Here is a 26,901-nt window from a genome sequence, read left to right as displayed (position 1 = left end):
TGCTTGATGACATCACCAGGTGGTAAATTAGTTTATAGACCAATAAGACCTCCAAACCTCTCTGCTAGATTTCAGTTTTCCTCGAACCACTCTGACTGTCCTTGCTAAATTCTTGCTTGAGAAATTGCTCTTTGCTAAGAAGCTGTTTGTTTTATGTTTGACCATTAAAAACAAATCACAGTATCTAGTTTCCATCCAATTGGCGAAAGATTTTCAGGCAAATCTTCAAAAATACGCATAAAGAAAATACGCAAATTTTTCCACCAAATTAATATTAGATTTTGTTCACCAGCTGTTATTTACAAATAGACACAGACCTTTACCCCTTGTTTTACCGGAGGCAGCTGTTCAATCTCAACATCAATTGTTCAGAGGAGACTGCATGAACCAGGCCTTCATGGTTGCTGCAAAGAAACAACTACTAAAGGACACCAATAAGAAGAGACTTGCTTGGGCCAAGAAACACAAGCATTTACTGACATTAGACCGGTGGAAATTTGATCTTTGGTCTGGAGTCCAAATTGGAGATATTTGGTTCCAACCGCCGTGTCTTTGTGAGATGCGGTGTGGGTGAACGGATAATTTCCGCATGTGTATTTCCCACCGTAAAGCATGGAGGAGTAGGTGTTATGGTGTGGGGGTGCTTTGCTGGTGACACTGTCTGTGATATATTTAAAATTCAAGGCACACTTAACCAGCATGACTATCACAGCATTCTGCAGCGATACGCCGTCCCATCTGGTTTGGGCTTAGTGGGACTACCATTTTGTTTTTCAACAGGACAATGACCCAAAACACACCTCCAGGCTGTGTAATGGCTATTTGACCAAGAAGGAGAGTGATGGCGTGCTGCATCAGATGACCTGGCCTCCACAATCCCTGACCTCAACCAAATTGAGATGATTTGGGATGAGTCAGACCGCAGAGTGAAGGAAAAGCAGCCAACAAGTGCTCAGCATATGTGGGTACTCCTTCAAGACTGTTGGAAAAACATTCCAGTTGAAGCTGGTTGAGAGAATGCCAAGAGTGTGCAAAACATAATAGAAGGCAAGGCAAAGGGTGGCTATTTGAATAATCTCAAATATAAAATATATTTTGATTTGTTTGATACTTTTTGGGGGGGGTTAACACATACTGAATCATGTAGTATTTCATAGTTTTGATGTCTTCTATTTTTCTACAATGTAGAAAATAGGAAAAAATAAATGAAAAACCCTTGAATGAGTAGGTGTTCTAAACTTTTGACCGGTAGTGTATATACATGTGTATTGAAGGATATCCATTTTACTATGATTTTAATTCATAAGCTATGTTTTCATTGAAAAGTGAAGCATTGGACAGATGCTTAAAATGTTTTCCCACATACTGTAGCATGGCGGACATTTTGCCATCTGACTACCACAGGTGGCAGGCATGCAGTATCTGCACAGGCTTCTGGGCCCCTTGATCAACAGGATCTTTGAGGAGAAGAAGTATGTAGAGCTGGACCCTAACAAAGTGGAGTTGAAGGAGGCTGGGTAAGATTTCAAGATGATGTAGGCAGAATCTACCTCACACCCAGTGTTGATTTAGTGAAGGTGCTGGAGGCAAAAGGCAACTGGAGAAAAAGTCTTTGTACACTTCCCGTCAAATACACATTGCTTTAATTGTAGCTGAGCTTTCAGTCAGTCGATGCTCCGATGAAGGTCGACTGACCGAAAAGCTCATGTAAAATTTTAAGAAATGTGCATCTGACTGGAAGTGTGCAGAGACTTTTTCCTAGTTTTCACAAGAAAAGATGCATCTTAATTTTTTATACTTAGCCACACATGCTACATCTCATTATTCAGTCTCTGACTACTGTAGATGACTTGTGTACCTGCGTGTGTGTGTGTGTGTGTGTGTGCCTGCCTGTGTGTGTGTGTGCCTGCGTGTGTGTGTGTGCTGCGTGTGTGTGTGTGCGCCTGCGTGTGTGTGCGCCTGCGTGTGTGTGTGCCTGTGTGTGTGTGCCTGTGTGTGTGTGTGTGCGTGTGTGTGTGTGTGTGTGTGTGTGCGTGCCTGCGTGCGTGCGTGTGTGCCTGCGTGCGTGCGTGTGTCTGCTTATGTGTGCGTGCGCGTGTCTGCGTGCGTCTGCCTGCCTGCGTCTGCCTGCCTGCGTGCGTGTGCCTGCGTGCGTGTGCCTGCGTGCGCGTGCCTGCGTGTGCGCGTGCGTGCGTGCGTGTGTGTGTTGTGTAGGTGTACGGGCCTCCACCGGGTGCACACTGAGGCTGAGGTGATCCAGCAGAGCACCAGCCTCCTGCAGTCCTACCTTTCTGAGTTGCTCCATGCGATCGTCCAGTCAGCCTCCTACTGCCCTGTTGCACTCTGCCAGGCCTTCCAACAGCTCTACCAGTGCGTCAACAAGCGCTTTCCTGAGCCTGAGTATAGGGTTAGTACAACAGCAGTGTTTCCCCTAGCATTGTTTTGGTGGTGTCCTATATGAATCCCATCTAGGGCTGTTATTGTCACCATATTACCGACACACCGGCGGTCATGAGTCATGGTTTCGGTCACGATCACGGTATCTAGGCTCCAAAACTTCTCTGATGCCGCTGACGGTCATTAGTAGCCTACCAAACTTGCTAACTGCCAGTCGCTAATGGCCTGGTACTCAGCACTCTATTGTCCCTCTAATCACTCTGTCATCAATGCAAACTAAATCCAAAATCAAATAGAACACTTCATGAGAGCCCATGAGCTCATTTTGTGCAACATTTCTATAGGCTATGCAATTGTGACTCACCACCTGAATTCAGTCTTATGTAGCAAAATTTGAAATTGTTTTTTACATTGGATAAAAGTAGAGACTCAGAGCTACAAAATGGTATATCATACACTGCATTTGAGGAACAATGTGAAAGTAATTCTGCTTTGAAAGTTGATCAACTTGAAACTCAATTTTGAGAATATGGCCTTTGAATGTTTTGGTATCTAGTGAAGAGCTATTCTTTGTCTACACCCATTCAGCATCGTTCACACCGTCTTAAGCTTTAGCTCCACACATCTCATTTCGCACTCGGAGCGCACACTTGACTCTATGGCCAATGATTTGTTTACGTCAGCTAGGGACGTTACCTAGCTAGCTAACAGTACACTTTAGCTAAAGACCTATAGCTAGCTAGCTAGGTTAAACAATGGTTGCAGTCCAAACACTTAAAAGACACACCCTATCCCCTCAGACCTCAAATTAAGTGGACACTTCTGATGACGAGTATACACTTGCAGGACAAGTGCCCCGGAAATGTGTCACTCGTTCATCCCGCGATGATTTGTTTTCAGCCGTGTATGTTCACACATGTCACGTTAGCTAACGAACCAGCCAGCTAACATTAGCTAGTTAAACAACAATGAATAGTGACAACAATGACACAGTGCTGTGAGCTAACCAACCAGGTAAAATTTTAGCTAGCCAACATTAGGCTCTAACTAGAAAAGCAAATGGCTCTGGGAAACGAATAATAACGTCAGCTAGGGAGACAGCCAGCTAACGTTAGCCAGCTAACAGTATACTTTAGCTTAAGACATTTTTGCAAATATGTGAGAGCAGAACTAATACACGGGCTCTGCCCGATCACTAAAATGGCCACCCCGATCAGAACTACAGATCACAAAATGGTCGACTGCCAAAACTACAACTCCCAGAAGCAAGGGGAACCCTCAGAAGGTGGAGCCAACCCACAGATAAAGGGTCAAGACAAACCAGGAAGGGAGAGAGAGGGCTGGAGAGAGGGCTGGAAGGATCTATGAACCATAGAGAAAGAGACAATATATATTGGCTGGATTTACCGTGTATGAGCTGGACTGTTTTGGACTTACCTGTTGGCGTTTGCACCTGGACCTACCGAGAACCCGATTCGTGTATCGAACCCTGCTATCCTTGACCTTTCCTGAAGCTTGGGTGGACCCGGACGGAGAAACAAACACACAGGTACTGTCCTGTTCGAAAGAACTCTCATTCTGGGGTCATTTTGGTGGCAGGTTCCCACTTACTTTGTGACAAATGCTCCTAACCTTGAAGAGGTTTGCCACAACATGTAGCTACGTAAACAATGAACCTAGCTAGGTAAACGATGTTTAAGATCACACACGTCACGTAACGAGCCAGCCAGGTAATGTTAGGTAGTTAAACAACAATAAACACAGTGCCAAATCATGTCGTTACTACCCTGCATGAATACGGCTTTGGGATACGAGTAATAATGTCCGCTAGCTAGCTAACAGTACACTTTAGCTTGAAATGAAACCACTTTCTGTCAAAATTAGAAACGTGTAATGTCTGAAAATATAGCTAGCTAAAGCTAGACTGTCTTACCTGTATACATCATTGTGCATGATGGATGCATCTCCCTTAGTTTGAAGATGTAATCCGGAGACAGGTGTTTTCTGCATCTCTTTAGGTATCATACTCTAATTCCACTGATTTCAAAACTTGATCCTCCAGAAAGTGGAGAGCAACTCTTATGCAGCTCCACTACACAATATATATTTTTTAACCTGTTTTGGATAGGGGGCAGCATTTTCACTTTGGATGAATTGCGTGCCCAAACTGAACTTCCTCCTACAATGTCCCAGATGGTAATACATGCATATTATTATTACTATTGGATAGAAAACACTCTGAAGTTTCTAAAACTGTTTGAATTTTGTCTGTGAGTATAACAGAACTCATTTGGCAGACAAAAACCTGAGAAGAAATCCAAACAGGAAGTGAGAACTCGATTTTCAAAACAGTTCCAATTGATTTCCCTGTTAGTTATGGATGTGCATACACTTCCTAGGGCTTCCACTAGATGTCACCGTCTTTAGATACTGGTTGTAGGATTCTACTATAAAGGAGGGGCTCATAAGAGCTATTTTACTGAGTGCTCTGCAGAAAGCCTCGGTCTCATTATGCGCGGTCATGAGAGAGTATGCTCTCGTTCCAATGCTTTTCTTCAGACAATGAAATTCTCCGGTTGGAACCTTATTGATGATTCATGTTAAAAACATCCTAAATATGGATTGAATACATCATTTGACTTGTTTCTACGACCTGTAACAGAACTTTTTGAGTTTTTGTCTGGAGGGATTGCTCGTGCGTCATGAAGATGGATTACTGGGCTGAACATGCTAAAAACAAGTGGCTAAATGATGGGCTTTATGGAACTTTATGGAACAAATCAGTCATTTATTGTCGAACTGGGATTCCTGGGAGTGCCTTCTGATGAAGTTATTCGAAGGTAAGTGAATATTTCTAGTGTTTTTGTAGCTTCTGTTTACGCCAAAATGGCGGCTATTTCTTTGGCTATTTTGGGTTCTGAGCGCCGTTCTCAGATTATTATTTTTCCCTAAAGTTTTTTTGAATTCTGACACAGAGGTTGCATAGAGGATAAGTTTATCTTTAATTCTGTGAATAACACTTGCATCTTTTATCAATGTTTATTATGAGTATTTCTGCAAAATCACCGGAAGTTTTGGAATCAAAACATTACTGCACGTAACGCGACAATGTAAACTGATATTTTTTTATATATATATGCACATTATCGAACAAAACACACAATAGATGTATAACATGATGTCCTATGACTGTCATCTGATGAAGATAATCAAAGGTTAGTGATTAATTTTATCTATATTTCTGCTTTTTCTAACTCCTATCGTTGGCTGAAAAAATGTCTGTGTGTGTTTGTGACTTGGCTCTGACCTAACATAATCATATGTTGTGCTTTCACTGTAAATCATTTTTGAAATTGGACACCACGGGTAGATTAACAAGATGTTTATCTTTCATTTGCTGTATTGGACTTGTTAATGTGTGAAAGTTAAATATTTCGGAAAAATATTTTTGAATTTCGCGCGCTGCCTTTTCAGCGGAATGTTGTGGGTGTTCCGCTAGCGGAACCCCTGAGCTAGAAAGGTTTTAAAGCCACGTTGGACAGGATTACCAACACAGACTGACAAGTTAAAATAGACAGAGTCCTACAGTATATGGCAGACCAATCCGAACTCATCTCTCGGCATGTCCAGCCCACTCATTATCTCAGCCAATCATGGCTAGTCAGAAGGTTGCTGACTTTTTCTGTGGCTTAACCAACAAGGCTTGTAATTTAACACTTTTATTCGTATTTACAGATGGCATACAAGTTTGTTATTAAGGCACATGAAAGTTCACATGTTCGAGAAGGCATTTCTGCCAAAACAAAACGCATTTTGATGAAGAAAAATGTGTTTTACGTTCAAACGGCTCTCCTGTGAAGTCGTGACTTGCGACATATGCCTAGTTTCCTTAATCGGGTCACAATTGTGTGTGAGAACAAAGTTTTGATGGCCTCTTAAAAATAAGTGCATCCCATCAGCTTCCTCTATTTCTCAACTTTTCGAATATTAAGCACATTGCTTCGCTTTTACATTTTAGCATATGCATGTTTTTCAGAGCGACTTAAAGTAGTGAGTGCATACATTTTTGTGCTGGTCCCCCTTAGGAATTGTATCCGCAACCCTGGCATTGCAAGCACCATGCTCTACCAACTGAGCCACACAGGACCACCACAGACTTTACAACATAAGTACCCTACCTTGGTGGCATGAAAATTACGTATTTCTTTCTCCTGCCCCTGTTACGACATATACATGATTACGGTCCATTCTAAATCAAAACTAATTTCACACATACTGTATATATTATTTAGTATATGTAAAGACAAGATTAAATTGAGAATAGTCTGATGGCTGACAGTATTATCACTTGTGAATGATGTATTATCATTTGTGCTCAGTGTGTGCAGTCTAAGGCAAGAAACAGTGCATGCCTTTTTTTGTTGTGACTTTTTCAAATCATAGTCGCACACATCATGTAGCCTAGCCCATAGGCCTATATGTTTTGATAAGGTTTGTATCACAACTAAAGTGACCCAATAACAAAAAAACGTAGCCTATAGGCCTAGGACTCCTGTAACACAATTGGAGAGGATGTACCCTGCAGAGCCTGGTGAAACGTGTTCTTATAATCCGTCATTGCACAGTCGCGTGTGAGTTTTGACTGGACACTTAAAAAAAGAGGACCCCAGCTTGGTCAAGCTGCTATGTTTAATGCTAAATTCTTAAAAGTAAGCACATTAATCCGCTTTACAACAGTGTAGCCTACCTTGGATACATAGGCGGTGTATAAATTTCAAGTTTGGGGAAGGTAATTTTCACCATTAAAAAAGCTCCTTTTATAATAAAGCATTCCATGAATCATTGCATTTTGCAGACTTATGTAAGATACCCTACTATTCTTAATGTGATGATTGGATAGTCATAATTTAGGCTAATTAATATACTGAACAAAAATATAAACTCAACACGTAAAGTTTTGTTCCGGACGTTGCTTCCAGATGGAGTTTGGAACTCCGGTAGTGAGTGTTGCAACCGAGGACAGACAAGTTTTATGTGCAACGCGCTTCAGGACTCGGCGGTCCCATTCTGTGAGCTTGTGCGGCCTACCACTTCACGGCTGAGCTGCTGTTGCTCCTAGACATATCCACTTCACAATAACCGCACTTACAGTTGACCGGGGCAGCTATAGTAGGGTAGAAATTTGACGAACTGACTTGTTGTGTCATGTCGAAAGTCACTGAGCTCTTCAGTAAGGTCATTCTACTGCCAATGTTTGTCTATGGAGATTTCATGGCGGTGTGCTCAATTTTATACACCTGTCAGCAACGGGTGTGGCTGAAATAGCCAAATCCACTACTATGAAGGCGTGTCCACATACTTTTGTGTGTATATATAGTGTAAGCTATATGTAGAGCACAGGTTAAATTTAAGAATGGTCTGATGGATGAGAGTATTATCAAGTGTTTGTCAAATTGTGAATGAGAGACTGAAGTGTGTAGCCTGAGTAAGAAACGGAGCAGAGCTTTTGCCTTTCACGCAACTTTTTTCAAATCATCATTAGTTGCGTCATGCAGCCTTAGGCTATATGTTTTGATTTTTGATACATTCTAAGGTTTGTATCACATCTTAAGTTGCATGAATAACTCTAAATGGACCTGTTCTTTTGTTAACTGCTCAACACAAAATAGCCGCATGGGCGCAGTCCCTCAGAAATAATTTGGGGAAAATATCCTTTCTATTTGATTCAGCTATGTTCAACTATAGGCCTATTCTCCATACTATAAAACAATACCATGGAATTCTAAGCAAATATTGTCTGCTAAATGAACTAGTATAGCCCACAGCCATAGCCAGATCAGGGCCTAACATAAGGACAACTCAGATTATGCTGTAATGTTCTTCTGAAACAGGCTACATTTCATGTTTCTTTGGACCTATCTAAAATATATAATGGATTTATTGTGACGGTGTAGGCTATATTAAATGGATTTGACTTTTTAAAATGTAGATGTGCTGAAGGTCCAAATCGGTAGTTTGTAGGCAATGCGTGGAAACCAGGAGATGCTAAATGTGTTTGTTAATTACCTGCAAATTACAGTAAAACAGCCCGTTATTTGCATGACAATCACTGGTTGATTGCCACAGCCCTAATCCCATCCTTGAAGGGATTACTCTTTTTCTTCTTTTTTTTTACATTTTGGATTATTTTCGATACCTTGGATGTTGAAATCAAAATTAAGCTTAAAATTATAATGACAACTCCCCCACTCAGTGTAATCTCTATTGTGTGGCCTGTGTTTGCAGAAGGTGAAGTTTATAGCCGTGACCAGTTTCCTGTGTCTGCGCTTCATCTCTCCGGCTATCATGTCCCCCAAGCTTTTCCACCTCCGGGAGAAACATGCGGACGCCCGCACCAGTCGCACACTGCTGCTACTGGCTAAGGTAGGCACAAAATGGTGGTGCCGCACACTGCTGCTACTCGCTAAGGTAGGCACAAAATGGTGGTGCTACGCACTGCTGCTACTGGCTACTGTAGGCACAAAATTGTGGATTTAGTTCCCGGTTGCCATCTGTGTTAGAAATATACTTTTAGTGGTACAACTCTTCTTCTCCCATCCGCCATACCCCTACAGGCCATTCAGACCATTGGCAACCTGGACACTCTGACCTGCTGTTCCAAAGAGCCCTGGATGGTGCCACTGCAGCCAGCCATCCAGCTGGGTATCACCCAGCTCAAAGACTTCATCATTAGACTGGTCAGCTGTGACAACTCTGAAGGTAAACACTATAACATACACTATATGACCAAAAGTATGTGGACATCTGCTCGTCGAACATCTCATTCCAAAATCATGGGCATTCATATGGAGTTGGTCCCCACTTTGCTGCAATAACAAGCATCTCACTACACCCGCAATAACATCTGCTAAATATGTGTATGTGACCAATAACATTTCATTTGATAACAGCCTCCACTCTTCTGGGAAGGTTTCCACTAGATGTTGGAACATTGCTGCAGAGACTTGCTTCCATTCAGCCATGAGCATTAGTGTGGTCGGGCACTGATGTTGGGCGATTAGGCCTGGCTTGCAGTCGGCGTTCCAATTCATCCCAAAGGTCTTCGTAGGGGTTGAGGTCAGGGCTCTGTGCAGGCCAGTCAAGTTCTTACACACCGATCTCGACAAACAACTTCTGTATGTACCTCACTTTGTGCATGGGGGCATTGTCATGCTGAAACAGGAAAGGGCCTTCCCCAAGCTGTTGCCACAAAGTTGGAAACATACAATTATATTCTAGATGATTCTATGCTGTAGCGTTAATTTTTCCCTTCACTGGAACTAAGGGGCCTAGCCCGAACCATGAAAACCAGCCACAGACCATTATTCCTCCTCCACCAAACTTTACAGTTGGCACTATGCATTTGGGCACATAGCGTTCTCCTGGTCTGGCGTCCGCCAAACCCAGATTCATAACTGCCAGATGGTGAAGTGTGATTCATTACTCCAGAGAAGGCATTTCCACTGCTCCAGAGTCCAATGGCGGCGAGCTTTACACCACTCCAGCCAACGTTTGGCTTTGCGCATGATGATTTTATGCTTGTGTGCGGCTGCTCGGCCATGGAAACCCATTTCATGAAGCTCCTGACAAAACGTCATTGCGCTAACGTTGCTTCCAGAGGCAGTTTGGAACTCGGTAGTTAGTGTTGCAACCAAGGACAGACGATTTGTACGAGCTTCAGCACTCTTCTGTCCCATTCTGTGAGCTTGTGTGGCCTACCACTTTGTGGCTGAGCCATTGTTGCTCCTAGACGTTTCCACTTCACAATATACAGTACCAGTCAAAAGTTTGAACACACCTACTCATTCCAGGGTTTTTCTGTATTTGTACGATTTTCTACATTGTAGAATAATAGTGAAGACAGTCACCTGAAATGCATTTAAATTAACAGTTGTGCCTTGTTAAAAGTTAGTTTGTGGAATCAGTTGTGTTGTGACAAGGTAGGGGTGTTATACAGAAGATAGCCCTAATTGGTTAAAGACCAGGTCCATATTATGGCAAGAACAGCTCAAATAAGCAAAGAGAAACGACAGTCCATCATTACTTTAAGACATGAAGGGCAGTCAATCCGGGAAAATTTCAAGAACTTTGAAAGTTTCTAAAAGTGCAGTCGCAAAAACCATCAAGCGCTATGATGAAACTGGCTCTCATGAGGACTGCCTCAGGAAAGGAAGGCCCAGAGTTACCTCTGCTGCAGAGGATAGGTTCATTAGTTACCAGCCTCAGAAATTGCAGCCCAAATAAATGCTTCACAGAGTTCAAGTAACAGACACATCTCAACATCAACTGTTCAGAGGAGACTGCATGAATTAGGCCTTCATGGTCGAATTGCTGCAAAGAAACCACTAGTAAAGGACACCCATAAGAAGAGACTTACTTGGGCCAAGAAACATGAGCAATGGACATTAGACCGGTGGAAATCTGTACTTTGGTCTGTTTAGTCCAAATTTGAGATTTTTGGTTCCAACCACCGTGTCTTTGTTAGATGCAGAGTAGGTGAATGGATAATCTCTGCATGTGTGGTTCCCACCATGAAGCATGGAGGAGAAGGTGCTATGGTGTGGGGGTGCTTTGCTGGCGACACTGACTGTGATTTATTTATATTTCAAGGCACACTTAACCAGCATGGCTACCACAGCATTCTGCAGCGATACGCCATTCCATCTGGTTTGGGCTGAGTGGGACTATCATTTGTTTTTCAACAGGACAATGACCCAACACACCTACAGGCTGTGTAAGGGATATTTGACCAAGAATGAGAGTGATAGAGTGCTGGATCAGATGACCTGGTCTCCACAATCACCTGACCTCAACCGAATTGAGATGGTTTGGGATGACTTGGACCTCAGTGAAGGAAAAGCAGCCAACAAGTGCTCAGAATAAGTGGGAACTCCTTCAAGACTGTTGGAAAAGCATTCCAAGTGAAGCTGGTTGAGAAAATGCCAAGTGTACAAAGCTGTCAAGGCAAAGGGTGGCTGCTTTTGAAGAATCTCAAATCTAAAATATATTTTGATTTGTTTAACACTTTTGGTTACTACAAATTCTACATCTAAATACTACATGATTCCAAATATGTTATTTCATAGTTTTGATGTCTTCACTATTGTTCTACAATGTAGAAAATAGTAAAAATAAAGAAAACCCTTGAATGATTAGGTGTACTAACTTTTGACTGGTATTGTACTTTTGTATAGTCTATGCAATTAATATGGTAATTCAGCCTTCCCTGTTATTGATAACATAGAATGTTTCCTTGCAGAATTGAAGTTAGCCAATAGCTATATCCTTAGCATATTTGTAGTCCTCAAAGGGAAAACTCTATAAGATCTCCTATTCTTTACAGGGTAACCACTACAACATCTCTTCCATGCGCTTATAATATGTGGTTAGCTATAAGCAAATTCCCTAGATATGTAGAGGGTAAACTCAACAAGATTTCTCCCATGCTCTTATGTTTTTAGCTGGTGGTTATTAGCTAATTCCATATGGTTCGCTGGAGGTTAGAAACAACATGTATTTGACTGTGATTTAATGTGGAATGCTTTGAAGTGTTTGCCATGCCAATAACTCAAATCACTGACTTCACTAATACAATTATACTGAACAAAGGTATAAATGCAAAATGCAACAATTTCAACGATTTTACTGAATCACAGTTCATGTAAAGAAATCAGTCAATTGAAATAAATAAATTAGGCCCTAATATATGGATTTCACATGCTTGGGCAGGTGCACAGCCATGGGTGGGCCTGGGAGAGCATAGGTCCACCCACTGGAAAGCCAGGCCCAGCCAATCAGAATGAGTTTTTCCCCCACAGAAGGGCTTTATTACAGACACAAATACTCCTCAGTTTCATCAGCTGTCCGGGTGGCTGGTCTCAGACGATCCCGCAGTTGAAGAGGTCCTGGGCTGGCGTGGTTAAGCGCGGTCTGTGGTTTTGAGGCTGGGTGGATGTACTGCCAAATTCTCTAAAATTATGTCTTATGGTAGAGAAATGTACATTCAATTATCTAGCAACAGCTCTGGTGGACATTCCTGCAGTCACTGTGTCAATTGGATGCTCCCTCAGCTGACATCTGTGGCATTGTGTTGTGACAAAACTGCACATTTTAGAGTGCCCTTTTGTTGTCCCCAGCAGAAGGTGCACCTGTGTAATGATCAGGCTGTTTAATCAGCTTGTTGATATACCACACCTGTCAGGTGGATGGATTACCTTGGAAAATGAGAAAAGCTCACTAACAGGGATGTAAACAAATTTGTTCACAACATTTTACAGAAATTAGCTTTTTGTGCATATGGAAGATATCTGGAATCTTTTATTTCAGGTCATGAAACATGGGACCAACACTACATGTTGTGTTTTTTATATTTTTGTTCAGTATAATTCAGCTATTTCAGCCTATCTTTTTTGATAGTAGAGATCAAATCAAACAGTATGTTACCTTTTAGGGTTGCTAAGATGTTAGTCATGCTAGCTGTGTGTGGTTTCCAATGGACTGACAATGCTGTGTGTTTAGGGATGCTAAATCAATCAATCAAATGTATTGATAAAGCCCTTCTTACATCAGCTGATATCTCAAAGTGCTGTACAGAAACCCAGCCTAAAACCCCAACCAGCAAGCAATGCAGGTGTAGAAGCACGGTGGCTAGGAAAAACTCCCTAGAAAGGCCAGAACCTAGGAAGAAACCTAGAGAGGAACCAGGCTATGAGGGGTGGCTGTCCTCTTCTGGCTGTGCCGGGTGGAGATTATAACAGAACACAAGTTCTGCTTACAAAGTAGTTAGCCTTATATGCTAGCTGTGATTCCCTATGGGCCACCCATGTGGGTGGGGCTAGGTCTACATAAGGGTGCGAATTTTAAAAAATTCACAAAGCTCTGACGAAGGCCATGAGGCTGATACGTAAGCTTATTAAAGATCAGTGATACTATCAAGAGCAATGTGCGGTTTCCTTTTTCATTCATCTGATTCCCTATGGGCTGACATGACTCTGCTGTGTGTTCCAGACCTAGAGCTATAGTAGAGGTTATGTCAAACGCTACTGTTATGTTTAGGGATGATAAGATTTTAGCCATGCTAGCTAGTTGTGAGTGATTCCCTATGGCTTGACACTACTGTGTATTCCAGACCTGGGCCTGCAGCAGAGGATGAGTCTCCAGTGTGGCTCCATGGAGAAGGAGGGCTTCATTCTCCTACACAGGACCAAGGACAAGAGCATGCTGATGACATCACCTTTTAAGAAGTACTACGTCACCCTCAGCAAAGACACCCTGTCTTACGCCCGGACCCAGCACTCCAAGGTGAGTGCCTTCTCAGCTTGAGAAGATCACCTGTTGTAGTTAGTCAATCATTGACATTTATTGATACTGTAGACTTTTTTTATTGGAGAATTTCTGTTTCAGCCCGTTATCTTCCTTTTGCTTTATAATGAACATTACCCAGGTATTTGTTTCCAGGCGTCCAATGGCAGCTAGTTCAAGGCCCTTGTACTAGTGTGTGAAAAACGCTACATGAAACACAATCTCTCCCACATCCCTTGTTGTCTTCCCACTATCATGGAGGAATGTATTTTATTACTGTATTCTTGTCTTATTGTCTATTTCTGTGCCTGTGTGTTGTATGTCTGAAACACCACTGTAGTATATTCATTCTAGCCTTGTCCCAGATCTGTTTGCGCTCTTGCAAACTCCGTTGCTGTCTTTGTCAAGCCAAACATGTTATTTGTCATGGTTGGCATGAACATGAGTGACGAGGGGTTGGCATGATAGTACAAACAGACTGGAATTCGGGCAGTAGTAATTCTAAGGTAAGGTGACAGATGGTTAAATTGAATTAAATTGTTTCCCCTGCTATCACAGAAGAGCTCCTTCATCTCCCTGCCCAGGATCCGAGCAGTGGAGAAGGTGGAGGAGAAGAGCTTTGGCAGTGCCAACGTCATGCAGATCATCTCCAGCCGAGACAATGGCCTGGTGGAGACACTGTACCTGGACTGTAAGGTCAGCTTCTTCACAAGACCCCAAAGCAGATAACACCCTATTCCCTATATTGTGCACTACATTTGACCAGGGCTATGGTCAAAAGTAGTGCACTATATAGGGAATAGGGTAGCCATGCAGGCCTACTGTATTTCTGAATCAGAATCAGTCAACATTATTACAGCCATAAATGTTCACAATAAATTTGATTGGTTTTCTCACACACACACACGAGTTCAAAAACGTCAGTACAGAATACATAATGTAACACATGCAAGATGAACACGTGATTATCACACAATACACAACCCATACCACATACAGCACTGTTGCCGGTCACTGGTAGTACAGTACCTGTATTCATCAAGTGTCTCAGAGTAGGAGCCCTGATCGAGGATCAGGTCCGACCTATCCATTTTGTCTTATTCATTATGATCTAAAAGGCAGAAATTATCCTAGGTCAGCACCCCTACTCTGAGGCACTTTATGAATACTGGCCCAGATTTGAATTATGGGATTAATAATAATTAATTGATGATGATGATAATAATAAAAATTATAATTGATTGGACTTAGCTCTTTTTCTAGACACCCAAAGCACTTTACATATTGTAGTAAGCGGGATGCTCACCTCATCCACCACCAATGTGTAGCACCCACTTGGGTCTCTACCCCCTCTCTTTATCTCTTTCCCCCGTAGAGTGTGAATGAGCTGAATCAGTGGCTCTCGGCCCTGAGAAAAGCCTGCAGCCACAACACAGACACTATGAGCTCCTACCACCCAGGGATATACAAAGGAGATCGATGGAGCTGCTGCCACCAGAAGGACAAAGCAGGTACCACAGGTTGGCGTGTCTGCCATGCAATGCAATACAATGCTACAATAGATCAGGTAAGAGTGGGGTATGGATCCAGAATCTCCTCATTTGCCGCGCATCAAAATTAGCCTAAATATAGGCTACTATTCATGTGTATTTCATACTGTTTGGGTAAAATGCTTGGATGGAATGTCAACCCCAATATATGTTCATGTCACATTTGCATTTTACATTTAGTAATTTAGCAGATGCTGTTATCCAGAGTGACTTACAGGAGCAATTAGGGTTAAGTGCCTTGGTAAAGGGCATATTGATAGGGATTCAAACCAGCAACCTTTTGGTTACTGGCCAAACGCTCTTAACCACAAGGCTGTCGCCTCCTACCACCCACGGTGCAATCACCCATGGTCTGCGTTCTATTGATCTCTTACCGTATGTATACAGTGCAAGGTTTTAGCCCTATTCTAACACACCTGGTTCAGAAAATCAAACTCCAGATAAGTTAAATCAGGTGTGTTGGAGTAGGGCTGGAACAAAATTGTGCGCACATAGTAGTGCTCACAGAGCTGGTTTGACCACTCCAGTGGCAAGTGCTGGACAGGTGGTTAATAATGTTTATGGGGTTGAGTCAATAGCTGCTCTTGTCTGTCCAGACCCAGGATGTGACAAGACCAAACACGGGGTGACGTTACAGGAGTGGTACGATCCCCTCGACCCAGATCTGGAATCCCAGCTCATCTATCGACACCTTATTGGAGTCCGACAAGCTTTGAGGTACAGTTCAAAACATATTGGAGAAACCTATATCCCCCTTGTTTGTTCTCACAGACAGAACTGAGTTCAAATTGTATTTGTTTTCTTCCAAATACTTAGCTGCGGTCGATCAAGCTTGTCTTGCGCAATGGATCCAATGGAATAGTCCCAAAAGTGCAAGCCCCACCCATCTGGCACTCCTCTGGCTCAATCAATTGCTCAAAGTATTTGAAAGAAAGCAAATACTATTTGAACCCAAGTCTGTTCACAGATGCATTGCAGGTTCCTGTGTTTTGGTACTGTAGGCTGATGCACATTTTACTTTTGATTGTTTGTTTTCTTTCAGGATAAGATACCAAGAGATGATCAAGCCAGAAGAAGAGGATGACAGAGAGACTTTGGAAGGTAGGGTTCTTGAAGCTTTTTTCTTTTCATAAAGATACTGTAACAATATACACTGATCAAAAAAATAAAGGGAACACTTAAACAACACAATGTAACTCCAAGTCAATCACACTTCTGTGAAATGTAAACTGTCCACTTAGGAAGCAACACTGATTGACAATACATTTCACATGCTGTTGTGCAAATGGAATAGACAACAGGTGGAAATGATAGGCAATTAGCAAGACACACCCAATAAAGGAGTGGTTCTGCAGGTGGTGACCACAGACCACTTCTCAGTTCCTATGCTTCCTGGCTGATGTTTTGGTCACTTTTGAATGCTGGCGGTGCTTTCACTCTAGTGCTAGCATGAGACGGAGTCTACAACCCACACAAGTGGCTCAGGTAGTGCAGCTCATCCAGGATGGCACATCAATGCGAGCTGTGGCAAGAAGGTTTGCTGTGTCTGTCAGCGTAGTGTCCAGAGCATGGAGGCGCTACCAGGAGACAGGCCAGTACATCAGGAGACGTGGAGGAGGTCGTAGGAGGGTAACAACCCAGCAGCAGGACCGCTGCCTTTGTGCAAGGAGGAGCAGGAGGAGCACTGCCAGAGCCCTGCAAAATGACCTCCAGCAGGCCACAAATGTGCATGTGTCTGCTCAAACGGTTAGAAACAGACTCCATGAGGGTGGTATGAAGGCCCGACGTCCACAGGTGGGGGTTGTGCTTACAGCCCAACACCGTGCAGGACGTTTGGCATTTGCCAGAGAACACCAAGATTGGCAAATTCGCCACTGGCGCCCTGTGCTCTTCACAGATGAAAGCAGGTTCACACTGAGCACATGTGACAGAGTCTGGAGACGCCGTGGAGAACGTTCTGCTGCCTGCAACATCCTCCAGCATGACCGGTTTGGCGGTGGGTCAGTCATGGTGTGGGGTGGCATTTCTTTGGGGGGCTGCACAGCCCTCCATGTGCTCGCCAGAGGTAGCCTGATTGCCATTAGGTACCGAGATGAGATCCTGGGTTCCTCCTAATGCAAGACAATGCTAGACCTCATGTGGCTGGAGTGTGTCAGCAGTTCCTGCAAGAGGAAGGCATTGATGCTATGGACTGGCCCGCCCGTTCCTCAGACCTGAATCCAATTGAGCACATCTGGGACATCATGTCTCGCTCCATCCACCAACGCCACGTTGCACCACAAACTGTCCAGGAGTTGGCGGATGCTTTAGTCCAGGTCTGGGAGGAGATCCCTCAGGAGACCATCCGCCACCTCATCAGGAGCATGCCCAGGCGCTGTAGGGAGGTCATACAGGCACGTGGAGGCCACACACACTACTGAGCCTCATTTTGACTTGTTTTAAGGACATTACATCAAAGTTGGATCAGCCTGTAGTGTGGTTTTCCACTTTAATTTTGAGTGTGACTCCAAATCCAGACCTCCATGGGTTGATAAATTTGATTTCCATTGATCATTTTTGTGTGATTTTGTTGTCAGCACATTCAACTATGTAAAGAAAAATGTATTTAATAACAATATTTCATTCATTCAGATCTAGGATGTGTTATTTTAGTGTTCCCTTAATTTTTTTGAGCAGTGTATAATCAAGATAATGGTTATTATTCTTTTGAATGCATGTCATAAAAATAAAAAAATTGTAAAGAAAGACAAAAGCCTCTTCTATGGCTCGTTTTTCTTTACAATCAAAATAATTTAATGATATGGCCTTCTATACCCTTGTATGCCTTCCTAGAAGAGGGCACGCGATTGTCATGGTTAACTAGAATGTTTTATATACTGTACTGTTTTAACTTAGTAAAAAAAATTGCCAGATTTATAACCTTGTCGCCGCGGGTATTTGAACCAGCGACCGTTACTGGCTCAACACTAACCGCTAGGCTACCTACCACCCTATAGTTTAAAGGTAGAGTCAGCAATCGACAAAGTGAACGAGCAATATCGGGTTGATTTCTGCAACAACTAAGAGCATTGAAGTGCGAGGCTAAACTTCTCTGCTGTTTCCGGTCCTGCAGATTTCAGGTAATAGCTTTTGAAGCTTACCCGTGCCCTCGTGTGTATACAAGTGCATCGTGTTCATCTGCAACATCTGCGGTGATGATCGTGCAACGTCATATCGCTGAGTCTAAAGTGTGTTTTGAAAGGTGTGTGTCTGTATTTCTGTGCTGGTTGGTCCCATTCTGTAATCTGTTATCTGACCTCTCATGTCCCAGGTGAGAAGAAGCTGGACGGGATCACAAGGTTGTTCAGTGTCCTACAGGACCTGCAGAACTCCCACACTGCAGTGGAGGAGGAGGAGAGGTTAAAGAATAGGAACTTTCTCCTGGAGCTGCAAACGTAACAGAATGTCAATGCAACCGGCAGTTCTCAGGCCTAGAGTGTCCCAAATGGCACCCTAATCCCCTCTATAGTGCACTACTTGTGACAAGGGCACATAGGGTAAATGCGCTATAAAGGGACAGAGCCCTAGTCTCAATGTTACTCCTTTTACTCAGCTCTTGACATTAATTAATTTTGACTTGTCCTTGTCAAGAAAACCTGTATGGAACATCAGTGAAGACATTTTGGTCATTACACCATGTTCATCATAAATTTCTTCTTGTAGATGAGTTGTGTTGGGCGATGTTCTGCTCTTCATATTAACTTCACAGGTCTACCAGCAACATCCCTTTAAGAAGCACTGATGGGGACTGGATTTTGTTATGTGTTTGACATTGGGTTTGAGGTTCAACAACCCCCCCACCCCCCATACATAGTGCAGGTGTAACGGTTATGAATGTATGGTAAATATTACCCATGGAAATTTTAACATGATATGTTAACAAGGGGTTTATACTGTACATGAATAATGCAGCGATAGTAAAGAGTAGATTGAGACCAAGAGCAGTATTGCTGAAGTATTTGTAAAAGGATCATCCTATTGAAAGCATATCAACTGATGGCAACACTGACATTCTGAATATCAATAGAGTAGCGCTCTCGCCATGAGGGTGCATCTTCTTTTTCTGTGGTTGTTTATTAATTTCTTTGTTAAGCGTGATTGAATTGATCATGCACCATTGTCACAGGAGTTTAATTTATTGTCAGAAAATTGAACGTTTTTTTGTCTTACTTGTGAATCTGTAATGTTCCCAAATCTTTCTTACAGGCTTTTAATGCCATGGGCTACATCTGTGTTTTGTTGTTGTGTGTTCTATGTGCCATTTCAAAGTGACTATGTGCTTGAAATACTGTAAAGAACAAACGGGCGTAACAGCGTTGTCAAGATCTAATGTAAACAGACTTTTGACATGCACAAAGAATTTACAGACAAGGAGAAAAATGCATACCAAAATACATTTATGTATAAATATAATAATGCATGTATTACCTGAGAATGAATGGACAGACCTCTGAAAGATTAGTCTCATACAATCTCAGAAATGTGTTGTGGAATATATTGTAAAACCTTTGTTGCATTCAGTGTAAATTCTAACCTTTTTATGTGTAAGGTTTTTATTGTATGTCAATGTGTGTGTGTTATTTTAAATATTGTAAATTTTTATATATTGAGCATTTGAGTTTGCATTTTCTATCTGTTTTGCCATGTGAATGTAAAATGTTCAACCATTAAAATAGGTTATTGTTATTAACCACTAGGTGGCTCAGTTTCATTTGTTTACTTGTGAAGTGCTATACTGCCATGTTAAACTGTATGGTGAAGTTGCCCCTGGACACTGATCTTGGGTCAGCTTAGCATTTTAACCAATAATGGTTAATGTTATGATTGGGGGAAGGGAAGCTGATCCTTGGTGAAACTTTAACCCGGAGCTGGACGGTACAGGGTACTTAATAATATATGCCATTTAGCAGACACTTGATCCAAAGCAGTTTATTTATGAGTGCATACATCTTTTACGTATGGGTGGTCCAGGGAATCAAACCCACTATCCTCGTGTTGCAAGCACCATGCTCTACCAACTGCGCTACAGAGGACCGGAGGACTTTCTGCAGTATCTACCTCCATGTGGCATATGGGCATATGAGTAAAAAAATAATCATATAGCACCTGCAAGTACAGTTTGAAATTCCTTCTTTCCCTAATCATTTGAAAATGATAAATATAATTCAAACCAGCTAGAAAAATAGACCTAAACATTGAACACCAATATGGTGCTGGCTTGGATAGTGACTGTGGATATACTGTAGATAACCATATAGACTATTGTTTATTTACAAACCAAATGCATTAATTTAAGATTTAATCAAGTGCAATGTTTATTAGATTCTAACAATTTTAAATGTTTTGCATGTGACCAGAGCACATGCTTAATTGTATTATTAACAGCAAGTGTATTATTTTTGGCTTTACTGTTATTAGCACATACAAATGCATAGAATCACTGATTCACTATGGAACTACAGATAGCCCCCCCCCCCCCCCCCAAAGAAAATCTAAAGGAAGTTTGTTCTGAAGTGTCTGTTCTGTATATTATTTTTGTACATCATTTAACCCCTTATTTTTAGCACCAAACAGTCTAAACCCCTGTCAGTTTAGTATGTATGAGTGTGTGAGAAGTCCAGTGAGTGTGCATCGTCAGTGCAACAACAAAAAAACAGGAGGCAATGCAAATAGTTTGGGTAGCCTTTTGAGTAGCCTTTTGTTCAGCAGCCTTATGGCTTGGGGATAGAAGCTGTTCAAGATATTTGTGGTCACAGTCTTGGTGCTCTGGTAATGCTTGCCGTGCTCAAGCACAGTCTGACATTTTTTAGGGCCTTCCTCTGACACTGCCTGGTATAGAGGTTCTGGATGACAGGGAGTTCTTGAAGCTCTCGACCCGCTCCACTACAGCCCCGTTGATGTGAATGGGGGCGTGCCCGGCCACTCCTTTACCTGTACTCCATGATCAGATCCTTTGTCTTGCTGACATTGAGGGAGAGGTTGTTGTCCTGGCACCACACTGCCATGTCTCTGACGACCTCCCTATAAGCTGTTTCATCGTCGTCAGTGATCAGGCCTGTGTCATCGGAAAACAAAACGATGGTGTTGGAGTCGTGCGTGGCCACGCAGTCAAGGGTGAACAGGGAGTACAGGAGGGGACTAATTATGCACCCCTGGTAGGCCCCCGTGTTGAGGGTCAGCGTGGCGGACAGGTTGTTGCCTACCCTGACCACCTGGGGGCAGCCCATCAGGAAATCCAGGATCCGGTTGCAGAGGGAGGTGTGCAATCGCAGGGTCCTTGGCTTAGTGATGAGCTTGGAGGGCACTATGGTGTTGAGCGCTGAGCTATAGTCAATGAACAGTATTCTCACGTAGGTGAGGAGAGGTTGAAAATGTCAGTGAAGACACTTGCCAGTTGGTCAGTGCATGCTTTGAGTACACGTCTTGGTAATCCGTCTGGCCCTGCGGCCTTGTGAATGTTAACCTGTTCAAAGGTTTTACTCATATCGGCTATGGAGAGCATGATCACACAGTCATCAGTAACAGCTGGTTCTTTCATGCATGGTTCAGAGTTGCTTGCCTCGTAGTGAGCATAGAAGGCATTTAGATCCTCTGGTAGGCTCACGTCACTGGGCAGCTCGCGGCTGAGTTTCCCTTTATAATCCATGATAGTTTGCAAGCCCTGCCACATCCAATGAGCGTCAGAGCCAGCGCAGTAGGACACAATCTTAGTCCCGTTTTGACGCTTTGCCTGTTTGATGGCTCATCGGAGGGCGTAGGAAATTTCTTAGAAGAGTCCGGATTTGTGTCCCGCTCCATGAAAGCAGCAGCGCTAGCCTTTAGGTCAGTGTGGATGTTGCATGTATGCCATGGCTTCTGGTTGGGAAATAAGTACGGTCACTGTAGGGACGACATCGTCAAAGCACAATAGTCAACGGCTTAATGAAGCCGTTGACTATTGTGGTAAAGGTGATGTAGACTTTTTTTGCATCTAGTTGCACAGGTGACATTCTGGTAGAGGATTTCAGTTTTCCTGCATTAAAATCACTGGACACCAGAAAAGCCAACTCTGCGTGAGCATTTTCTTGTTTGTTTATATCCTTATACAGCTCGTTGAGTGCGGTCTTAGTGCCAGCATTGGTTTGTGGTGGTAAATAGACAGCTACAAAAATTATAGATGAAAACCCTTGGTAAATGTTGTTCTGTATGTTCTACAGCTTATCATGAGGTACTTTAACTCAGGCGAGCAGAACCTTGAGACTTTCTTAATATTAGAGATTGCGCATAAGCTGTTAACAAAATGACACACCACCCCTTGAGTTTACTCAACACTGTCGTTCTGTCCTGCCGATGTATAGACAATTCAGCTAGATTTATATTTTCTATGTCCTTGTTCAGCCACAACTTGGAGAAACATAGGATATTACAGTTTTTCAGATCACGTTGATGGGATATTCTTGAACGGAGCTTGTCCAGTTTATTTTCCAGTGATTGCACTTTAGCCAATAGAACGGAGGACAGAGGTGGTCTATCCACTCGCCAACGTTGTCTCGTCTGTTATCCCGCACACCGGCCTCTATAAAGCTGCCTCTTCCTTTTTCGAGTTCTGGGGATTTGGGCCTGGTCCGAGATGAACAGTATGTCCTTCGCCACTGACTCATTGAATTAGAAATCCTTATCCAAATTGAGGTTAGTGATCAGTGTTCTGATGTCCAGAAGCTCTTTTCAGTCATAGGAAACGATGGCGGAAACATTATGTACAAAAAAAGTTAAGATCTGAAAAATAAATAAATAATAGCACAATTGGTCAGGAGACTGTAATACAGCTGCTAATCCCTCCAGTGCTATTCTCATGATATGCAATGTGTAAACACAGTACCTAGCAGCCAACTTGCTTGCACCAACTCCATGTAATTACAGTAAAATACTGTGAATGTCACGCCCTGGCCTTAGTTATCTTTGTTTTCTTTATTATTTTAGTTAGGTCAGGGTGTGACATGGGGGATGTTTGTGTGTTTTTGTCTCATCTAGGGTGTTTGTATTGTCTAGGGGGTGTTTGTAGAGTTCATGGGGTTGTGTTCATTGTAGGTGTTTATGTAAGTCTATGGTTGCCTAGATTGGTTCTCAATTAGAGACAGCTGTCTATTGTTGTCTCTGATTGGGAGCCATATTTAGGCAGCCATAGTCATTAGGTAGGTTGTGGGTGATGGTCTATGTGTAAGTTGCCAGTGTATGCGCTTATTGTTTGTATAGCTTCACGTTCGTCTGTTTGTTGTTTTGTTTAGTTTGTTTTAGTGTTCTTCGTCTTTCTTAAATAAATACATAATGTATTTATATCACGCTGCGCCTTGGTCCTCTCTTTCACCCGAAGACGAACGTGACAGTGAAATACAAACCCCATCTCCCCTCAATGAATTTCATTCATCAATTCATTACAATTACAGTACAATTACAATACAGTCAATTAAGGTATTTTACTAAATGTTATTTTACTGTGTCATTACACAGTACTTGTTTTGATACTGTATTTATATTACAGTATGTGTACTGCAATATGAAATACAGTAACTTACCACTAGCTGCCTGTAAATCACTGTCAAATTCACAGAAACCCCTTTATATTGGAAGTCTTCAGCTCATACAGAAAGAATTCACTTCCTGTTGTGGCCTCAAACCTCTCAAGCAGAGGGAGGGCTTTGCCGGTGCTGACGCACCCTCAAGAATAGACCTAGCACACCCATGAAAGAATGTATTAGTACATTCATGTGTACACCATAGACGGCAAGCACCCCTACGCAACTACCAAGCAAAACAATTCCTGGTGCCGCCACTGATTTGACGAAATATCACATAATCCTTTATGCCACAACCAAACTTTGGATAGGTTATCCACTTTCTACTTTTGTAAATTTGTAATGTGGATGTTCTATTCATTTTTTAAATATTTTCTATCAATAATGTAGCTTTATCAATGGTAAAATGTAATTTGATCTTTTTATCCATAAGCTTTATTCATGATTTTGGTTATCAGCTATAAGTCAATTTGTTTTCACTCAGAACAGGGGTTTAAGTTAGTCAGACATTTTCATATGCAAGAGTAATCTAGCGTGCAATTATTTCAATGTTTCCCAATTCTCATTCATTTGGAATTGAGACCTTTAGATTTTTCCACAGACATGTATAGGGGGGTCTACACAATCAATGGTATGGATTGGAATATGGATTTAGCTCAATTTACATCTGATAAACTTTGATTTTGAGGAGAACTACCCGTTTGACCTGCTACATTCATCATTCACCACCGCTAAGCCAAGGTTCATTTGTAGACCAAACATTACTAACCATGAGGCATCACTTCAACAAGATCTTTGGCCTATAATTGCACTACCAGCTTTGTAAATTGCATTTTTTTTTATAAGCATGCAATAGGTCTAACCTCATCCTTGACACTCAGGGCCACTATGAAGATTAGACACTGACAAATTGCCTCAGTCTATCAAAGTTGTGCCACAGGCAGCCATTAAGATGCCTGAGGGAATGATTGTTGTGTGCTTTAAGGGGTATTGTTGAATATTGATGGACCAGTGCACATGTCATTTATGACACAAAATCACATTACATTAGTAAGATATTGAGAGTTGTTGAAATGTCTCCGAAAACGTTTTTTTTCTTTTACCATGAATATGACAAAATATAGGCAAGGGCAAGGTTTTCCTAATACAAGTATGTGTATATACAGTCATTGGGTTTTAGCCTGCATGGTAGTATACCATTAGTCAGTGTTATTACAATGTTATTACATAGTCAGTTTATTATCTCTGTATGTTTATTTGAAAATCCTTTAAAGTGTGCATTGCAAAAAAGTGAGAACTGTATGTAAGTCGTATTAGCTGCACTAGGCTATTGCAAAGTGGGAACTAATTTATGATGCGAGGGCATTCCATGGATTTCCAGGAAGGATAACTCATTCGCAGTGATTCAGCACCAGATGCACATTAATTCCTGTGAGCCAGATGAACAGCTGGACCAGTGAATAATCTGGATAAATTCCTATAGTATACTACTTTCTCTTGCACCTTACATTTTTATACAAAATATTTAACTATTTATGAATGCCTTTCAAACCAGAGAACACAATTGTGTCTCCATAGCTTGGTTGGGTTAAATGTTGGCATTGTAGCCTTCACAGCAATACTGTCCACTTCCTAAACTCTTTGTTTGGCTGAGCCAGCGAAGGGGGAGGATCCTCTACAGAGGCGAAAAAAGAGACCGAACATCCATTGCGCCCCAAGCGAAACATTGAAAACCCCATCCCTCTGTGTTCAATACGCCACATGTGTGTACTGGTTAACGTTTTTAAGCGTTCTGAACGGCGGATTGAAGCTGGTTGAAGTTGCTGATGCTGCTTTGCACCCCAAAAACCGCTAACAAAAAGGGAGACCGAGGAATTTGCATATAGTTACATTGAATCTTCACAGCAACAATCTAATTTTATTTCTGAAAGTCGCATTCTCAAAAAAAAAACGGCATTTTCGCCTGATTTAGCCTACTGCGGCTCGCATCCTGCCACACTCTCCCTTCCAGCTCCATCTAAGCATCCATATTTTTTGTTCATCCCTGTGTGGGGGTATAGGGAGTGGCAACCTGATAAATCAACCGATCCGCGGACCCCTCTCCTCTAGGAAAAAAACAAGTTCGCCGCTTTTTGGACACGTTCATGCGTAATTTGGAAATTAAAAGGTAAGCGTTTCGTTCTTGCATCTTTATCGTTTAAGGGATTTGTTGAGCTGAAGTAGAAATACACACCGCGCTGCAGTGGGTATAACAATAGAAAAACATTTGCGTTGTATGTTCTCGGATGCACCTTATGTTTCCCTGTCACGGAAATATATAAATTAGCAATATAATTGTGTAAACAGCAACAATGTATTCAACAAGCTTAGCAGACAACAATGTGTCATTTAATAGCCCAATGGTCCTATGTTTAGAGCATCAAATTGTAACATTGTAGCCTAGCTCTACTGCACTGTCATATAGCAGGCTACATGTAGCAACTTCGCATTGTCAAGAATATAGCCCCCTCGCAGAGCTGTCATAAAAACTGCCCTGAGAAAATATTCTAAAAGGATTTAGGCCTTGGCCTATTGCGTAAAACAACATACAAATTGATGTTGATACATGAGTCAACTGAATGGTGCTGATACTGTGAAAGCACTATTACATTCTTCAGACATCTCATCTAGATAACCAGCATAAATGCGAGATGTGGTGCTAGAATAGTGATGTAACGTTGTCATGAATTACATATTATAGTTGGAGAGATGTAAAATATTTGTCTTGAAGGCCATGCATGCAACTGGGAATACAGCTGATCAGGTCTCAGTGTTTCGGCAAGCAGCCTGGCCTCAATGACTAGACGTAACATAGTAAATGTAAATCTGTGACACTCAAATTAGTATCATTTGTTATGTTTGGTATGGTTACATAAAACAGAAGGTTACTTAAAAGGATGCTTTAGGATTTTGGCGATGAGGCCTTTCCCCAGAGTCAGATTAACTCGTGGATACCATTTTTATGTCTCTGTGTCCAGTATGAA

The 26,901-nt window shown here is 42.1% G+C and overlaps 2 protein-coding genes across 7 annotated transcripts in view; both read left to right on the top strand.

Annotated features, from left to right (window-relative positions):
- rasa4 (RAS p21 protein activator 4) overlaps positions 1–20,020 on the top strand; it is a 70,711-nt gene extending 50,691 nt beyond the window's left edge. Inside the window, exons 12-21 of the mRNA XM_071339291.1 lie at positions 1,405–1,517; positions 2,215–2,407; positions 8,683–8,820; positions 9,012–9,156; positions 13,565–13,737; positions 14,296–14,433; positions 15,113–15,248; positions 15,884–16,004; positions 16,330–16,388; positions 18,598–20,020. Coding sequence (XP_071195392.1) covers positions 1,405–1,517; positions 2,215–2,407; positions 8,683–8,820; positions 9,012–9,156; positions 13,565–13,737; positions 14,296–14,433; positions 15,113–15,248; positions 15,884–16,004; positions 16,330–16,388; positions 18,598–18,725 — 1,344 coding nt within the window. The 3' untranslated portion in view covers positions 18,726–20,020. The remainder of the gene's footprint in view (positions 1–1,404; positions 1,518–2,214; positions 2,408–8,682; positions 8,821–9,011; positions 9,157–13,564; positions 13,738–14,295; positions 14,434–15,112; positions 15,249–15,883; positions 16,005–16,329; positions 16,389–18,597) is intronic.
- A 5,556-nt stretch (positions 20,021–25,576) lies between these two features.
- Positions 25,577–26,901, top strand: part of clip2 (CAP-GLY domain containing linker protein 2) — a 68,824-nt gene continuing 67,499 nt past the window's right edge. For all 6 annotated transcript variants that reach the window (XM_071339290.1, XM_071339289.1, XM_071339288.1 and 3 more), the window contains exon 1: positions 25,577–26,045. The gene's annotated coding sequence lies outside the window, so the exon portion shown is untranslated. The remainder of the gene's footprint in view (positions 26,046–26,901) is intronic.

This window comes from Salvelinus alpinus, chromosome 13 (assembly GCF_045679555.1).
Source record: "Salvelinus alpinus chromosome 13, SLU_Salpinus.1, whole genome shotgun sequence".
NCBI classification, from domain to species: domain Eukaryota; kingdom Metazoa; phylum Chordata; class Actinopteri; order Salmoniformes; family Salmonidae; genus Salvelinus; species Salvelinus alpinus.
The sequence above is the reverse complement of the archived record's forward strand: the minus strand, read 5'-3'. Positions and strand labels throughout refer to the sequence as shown.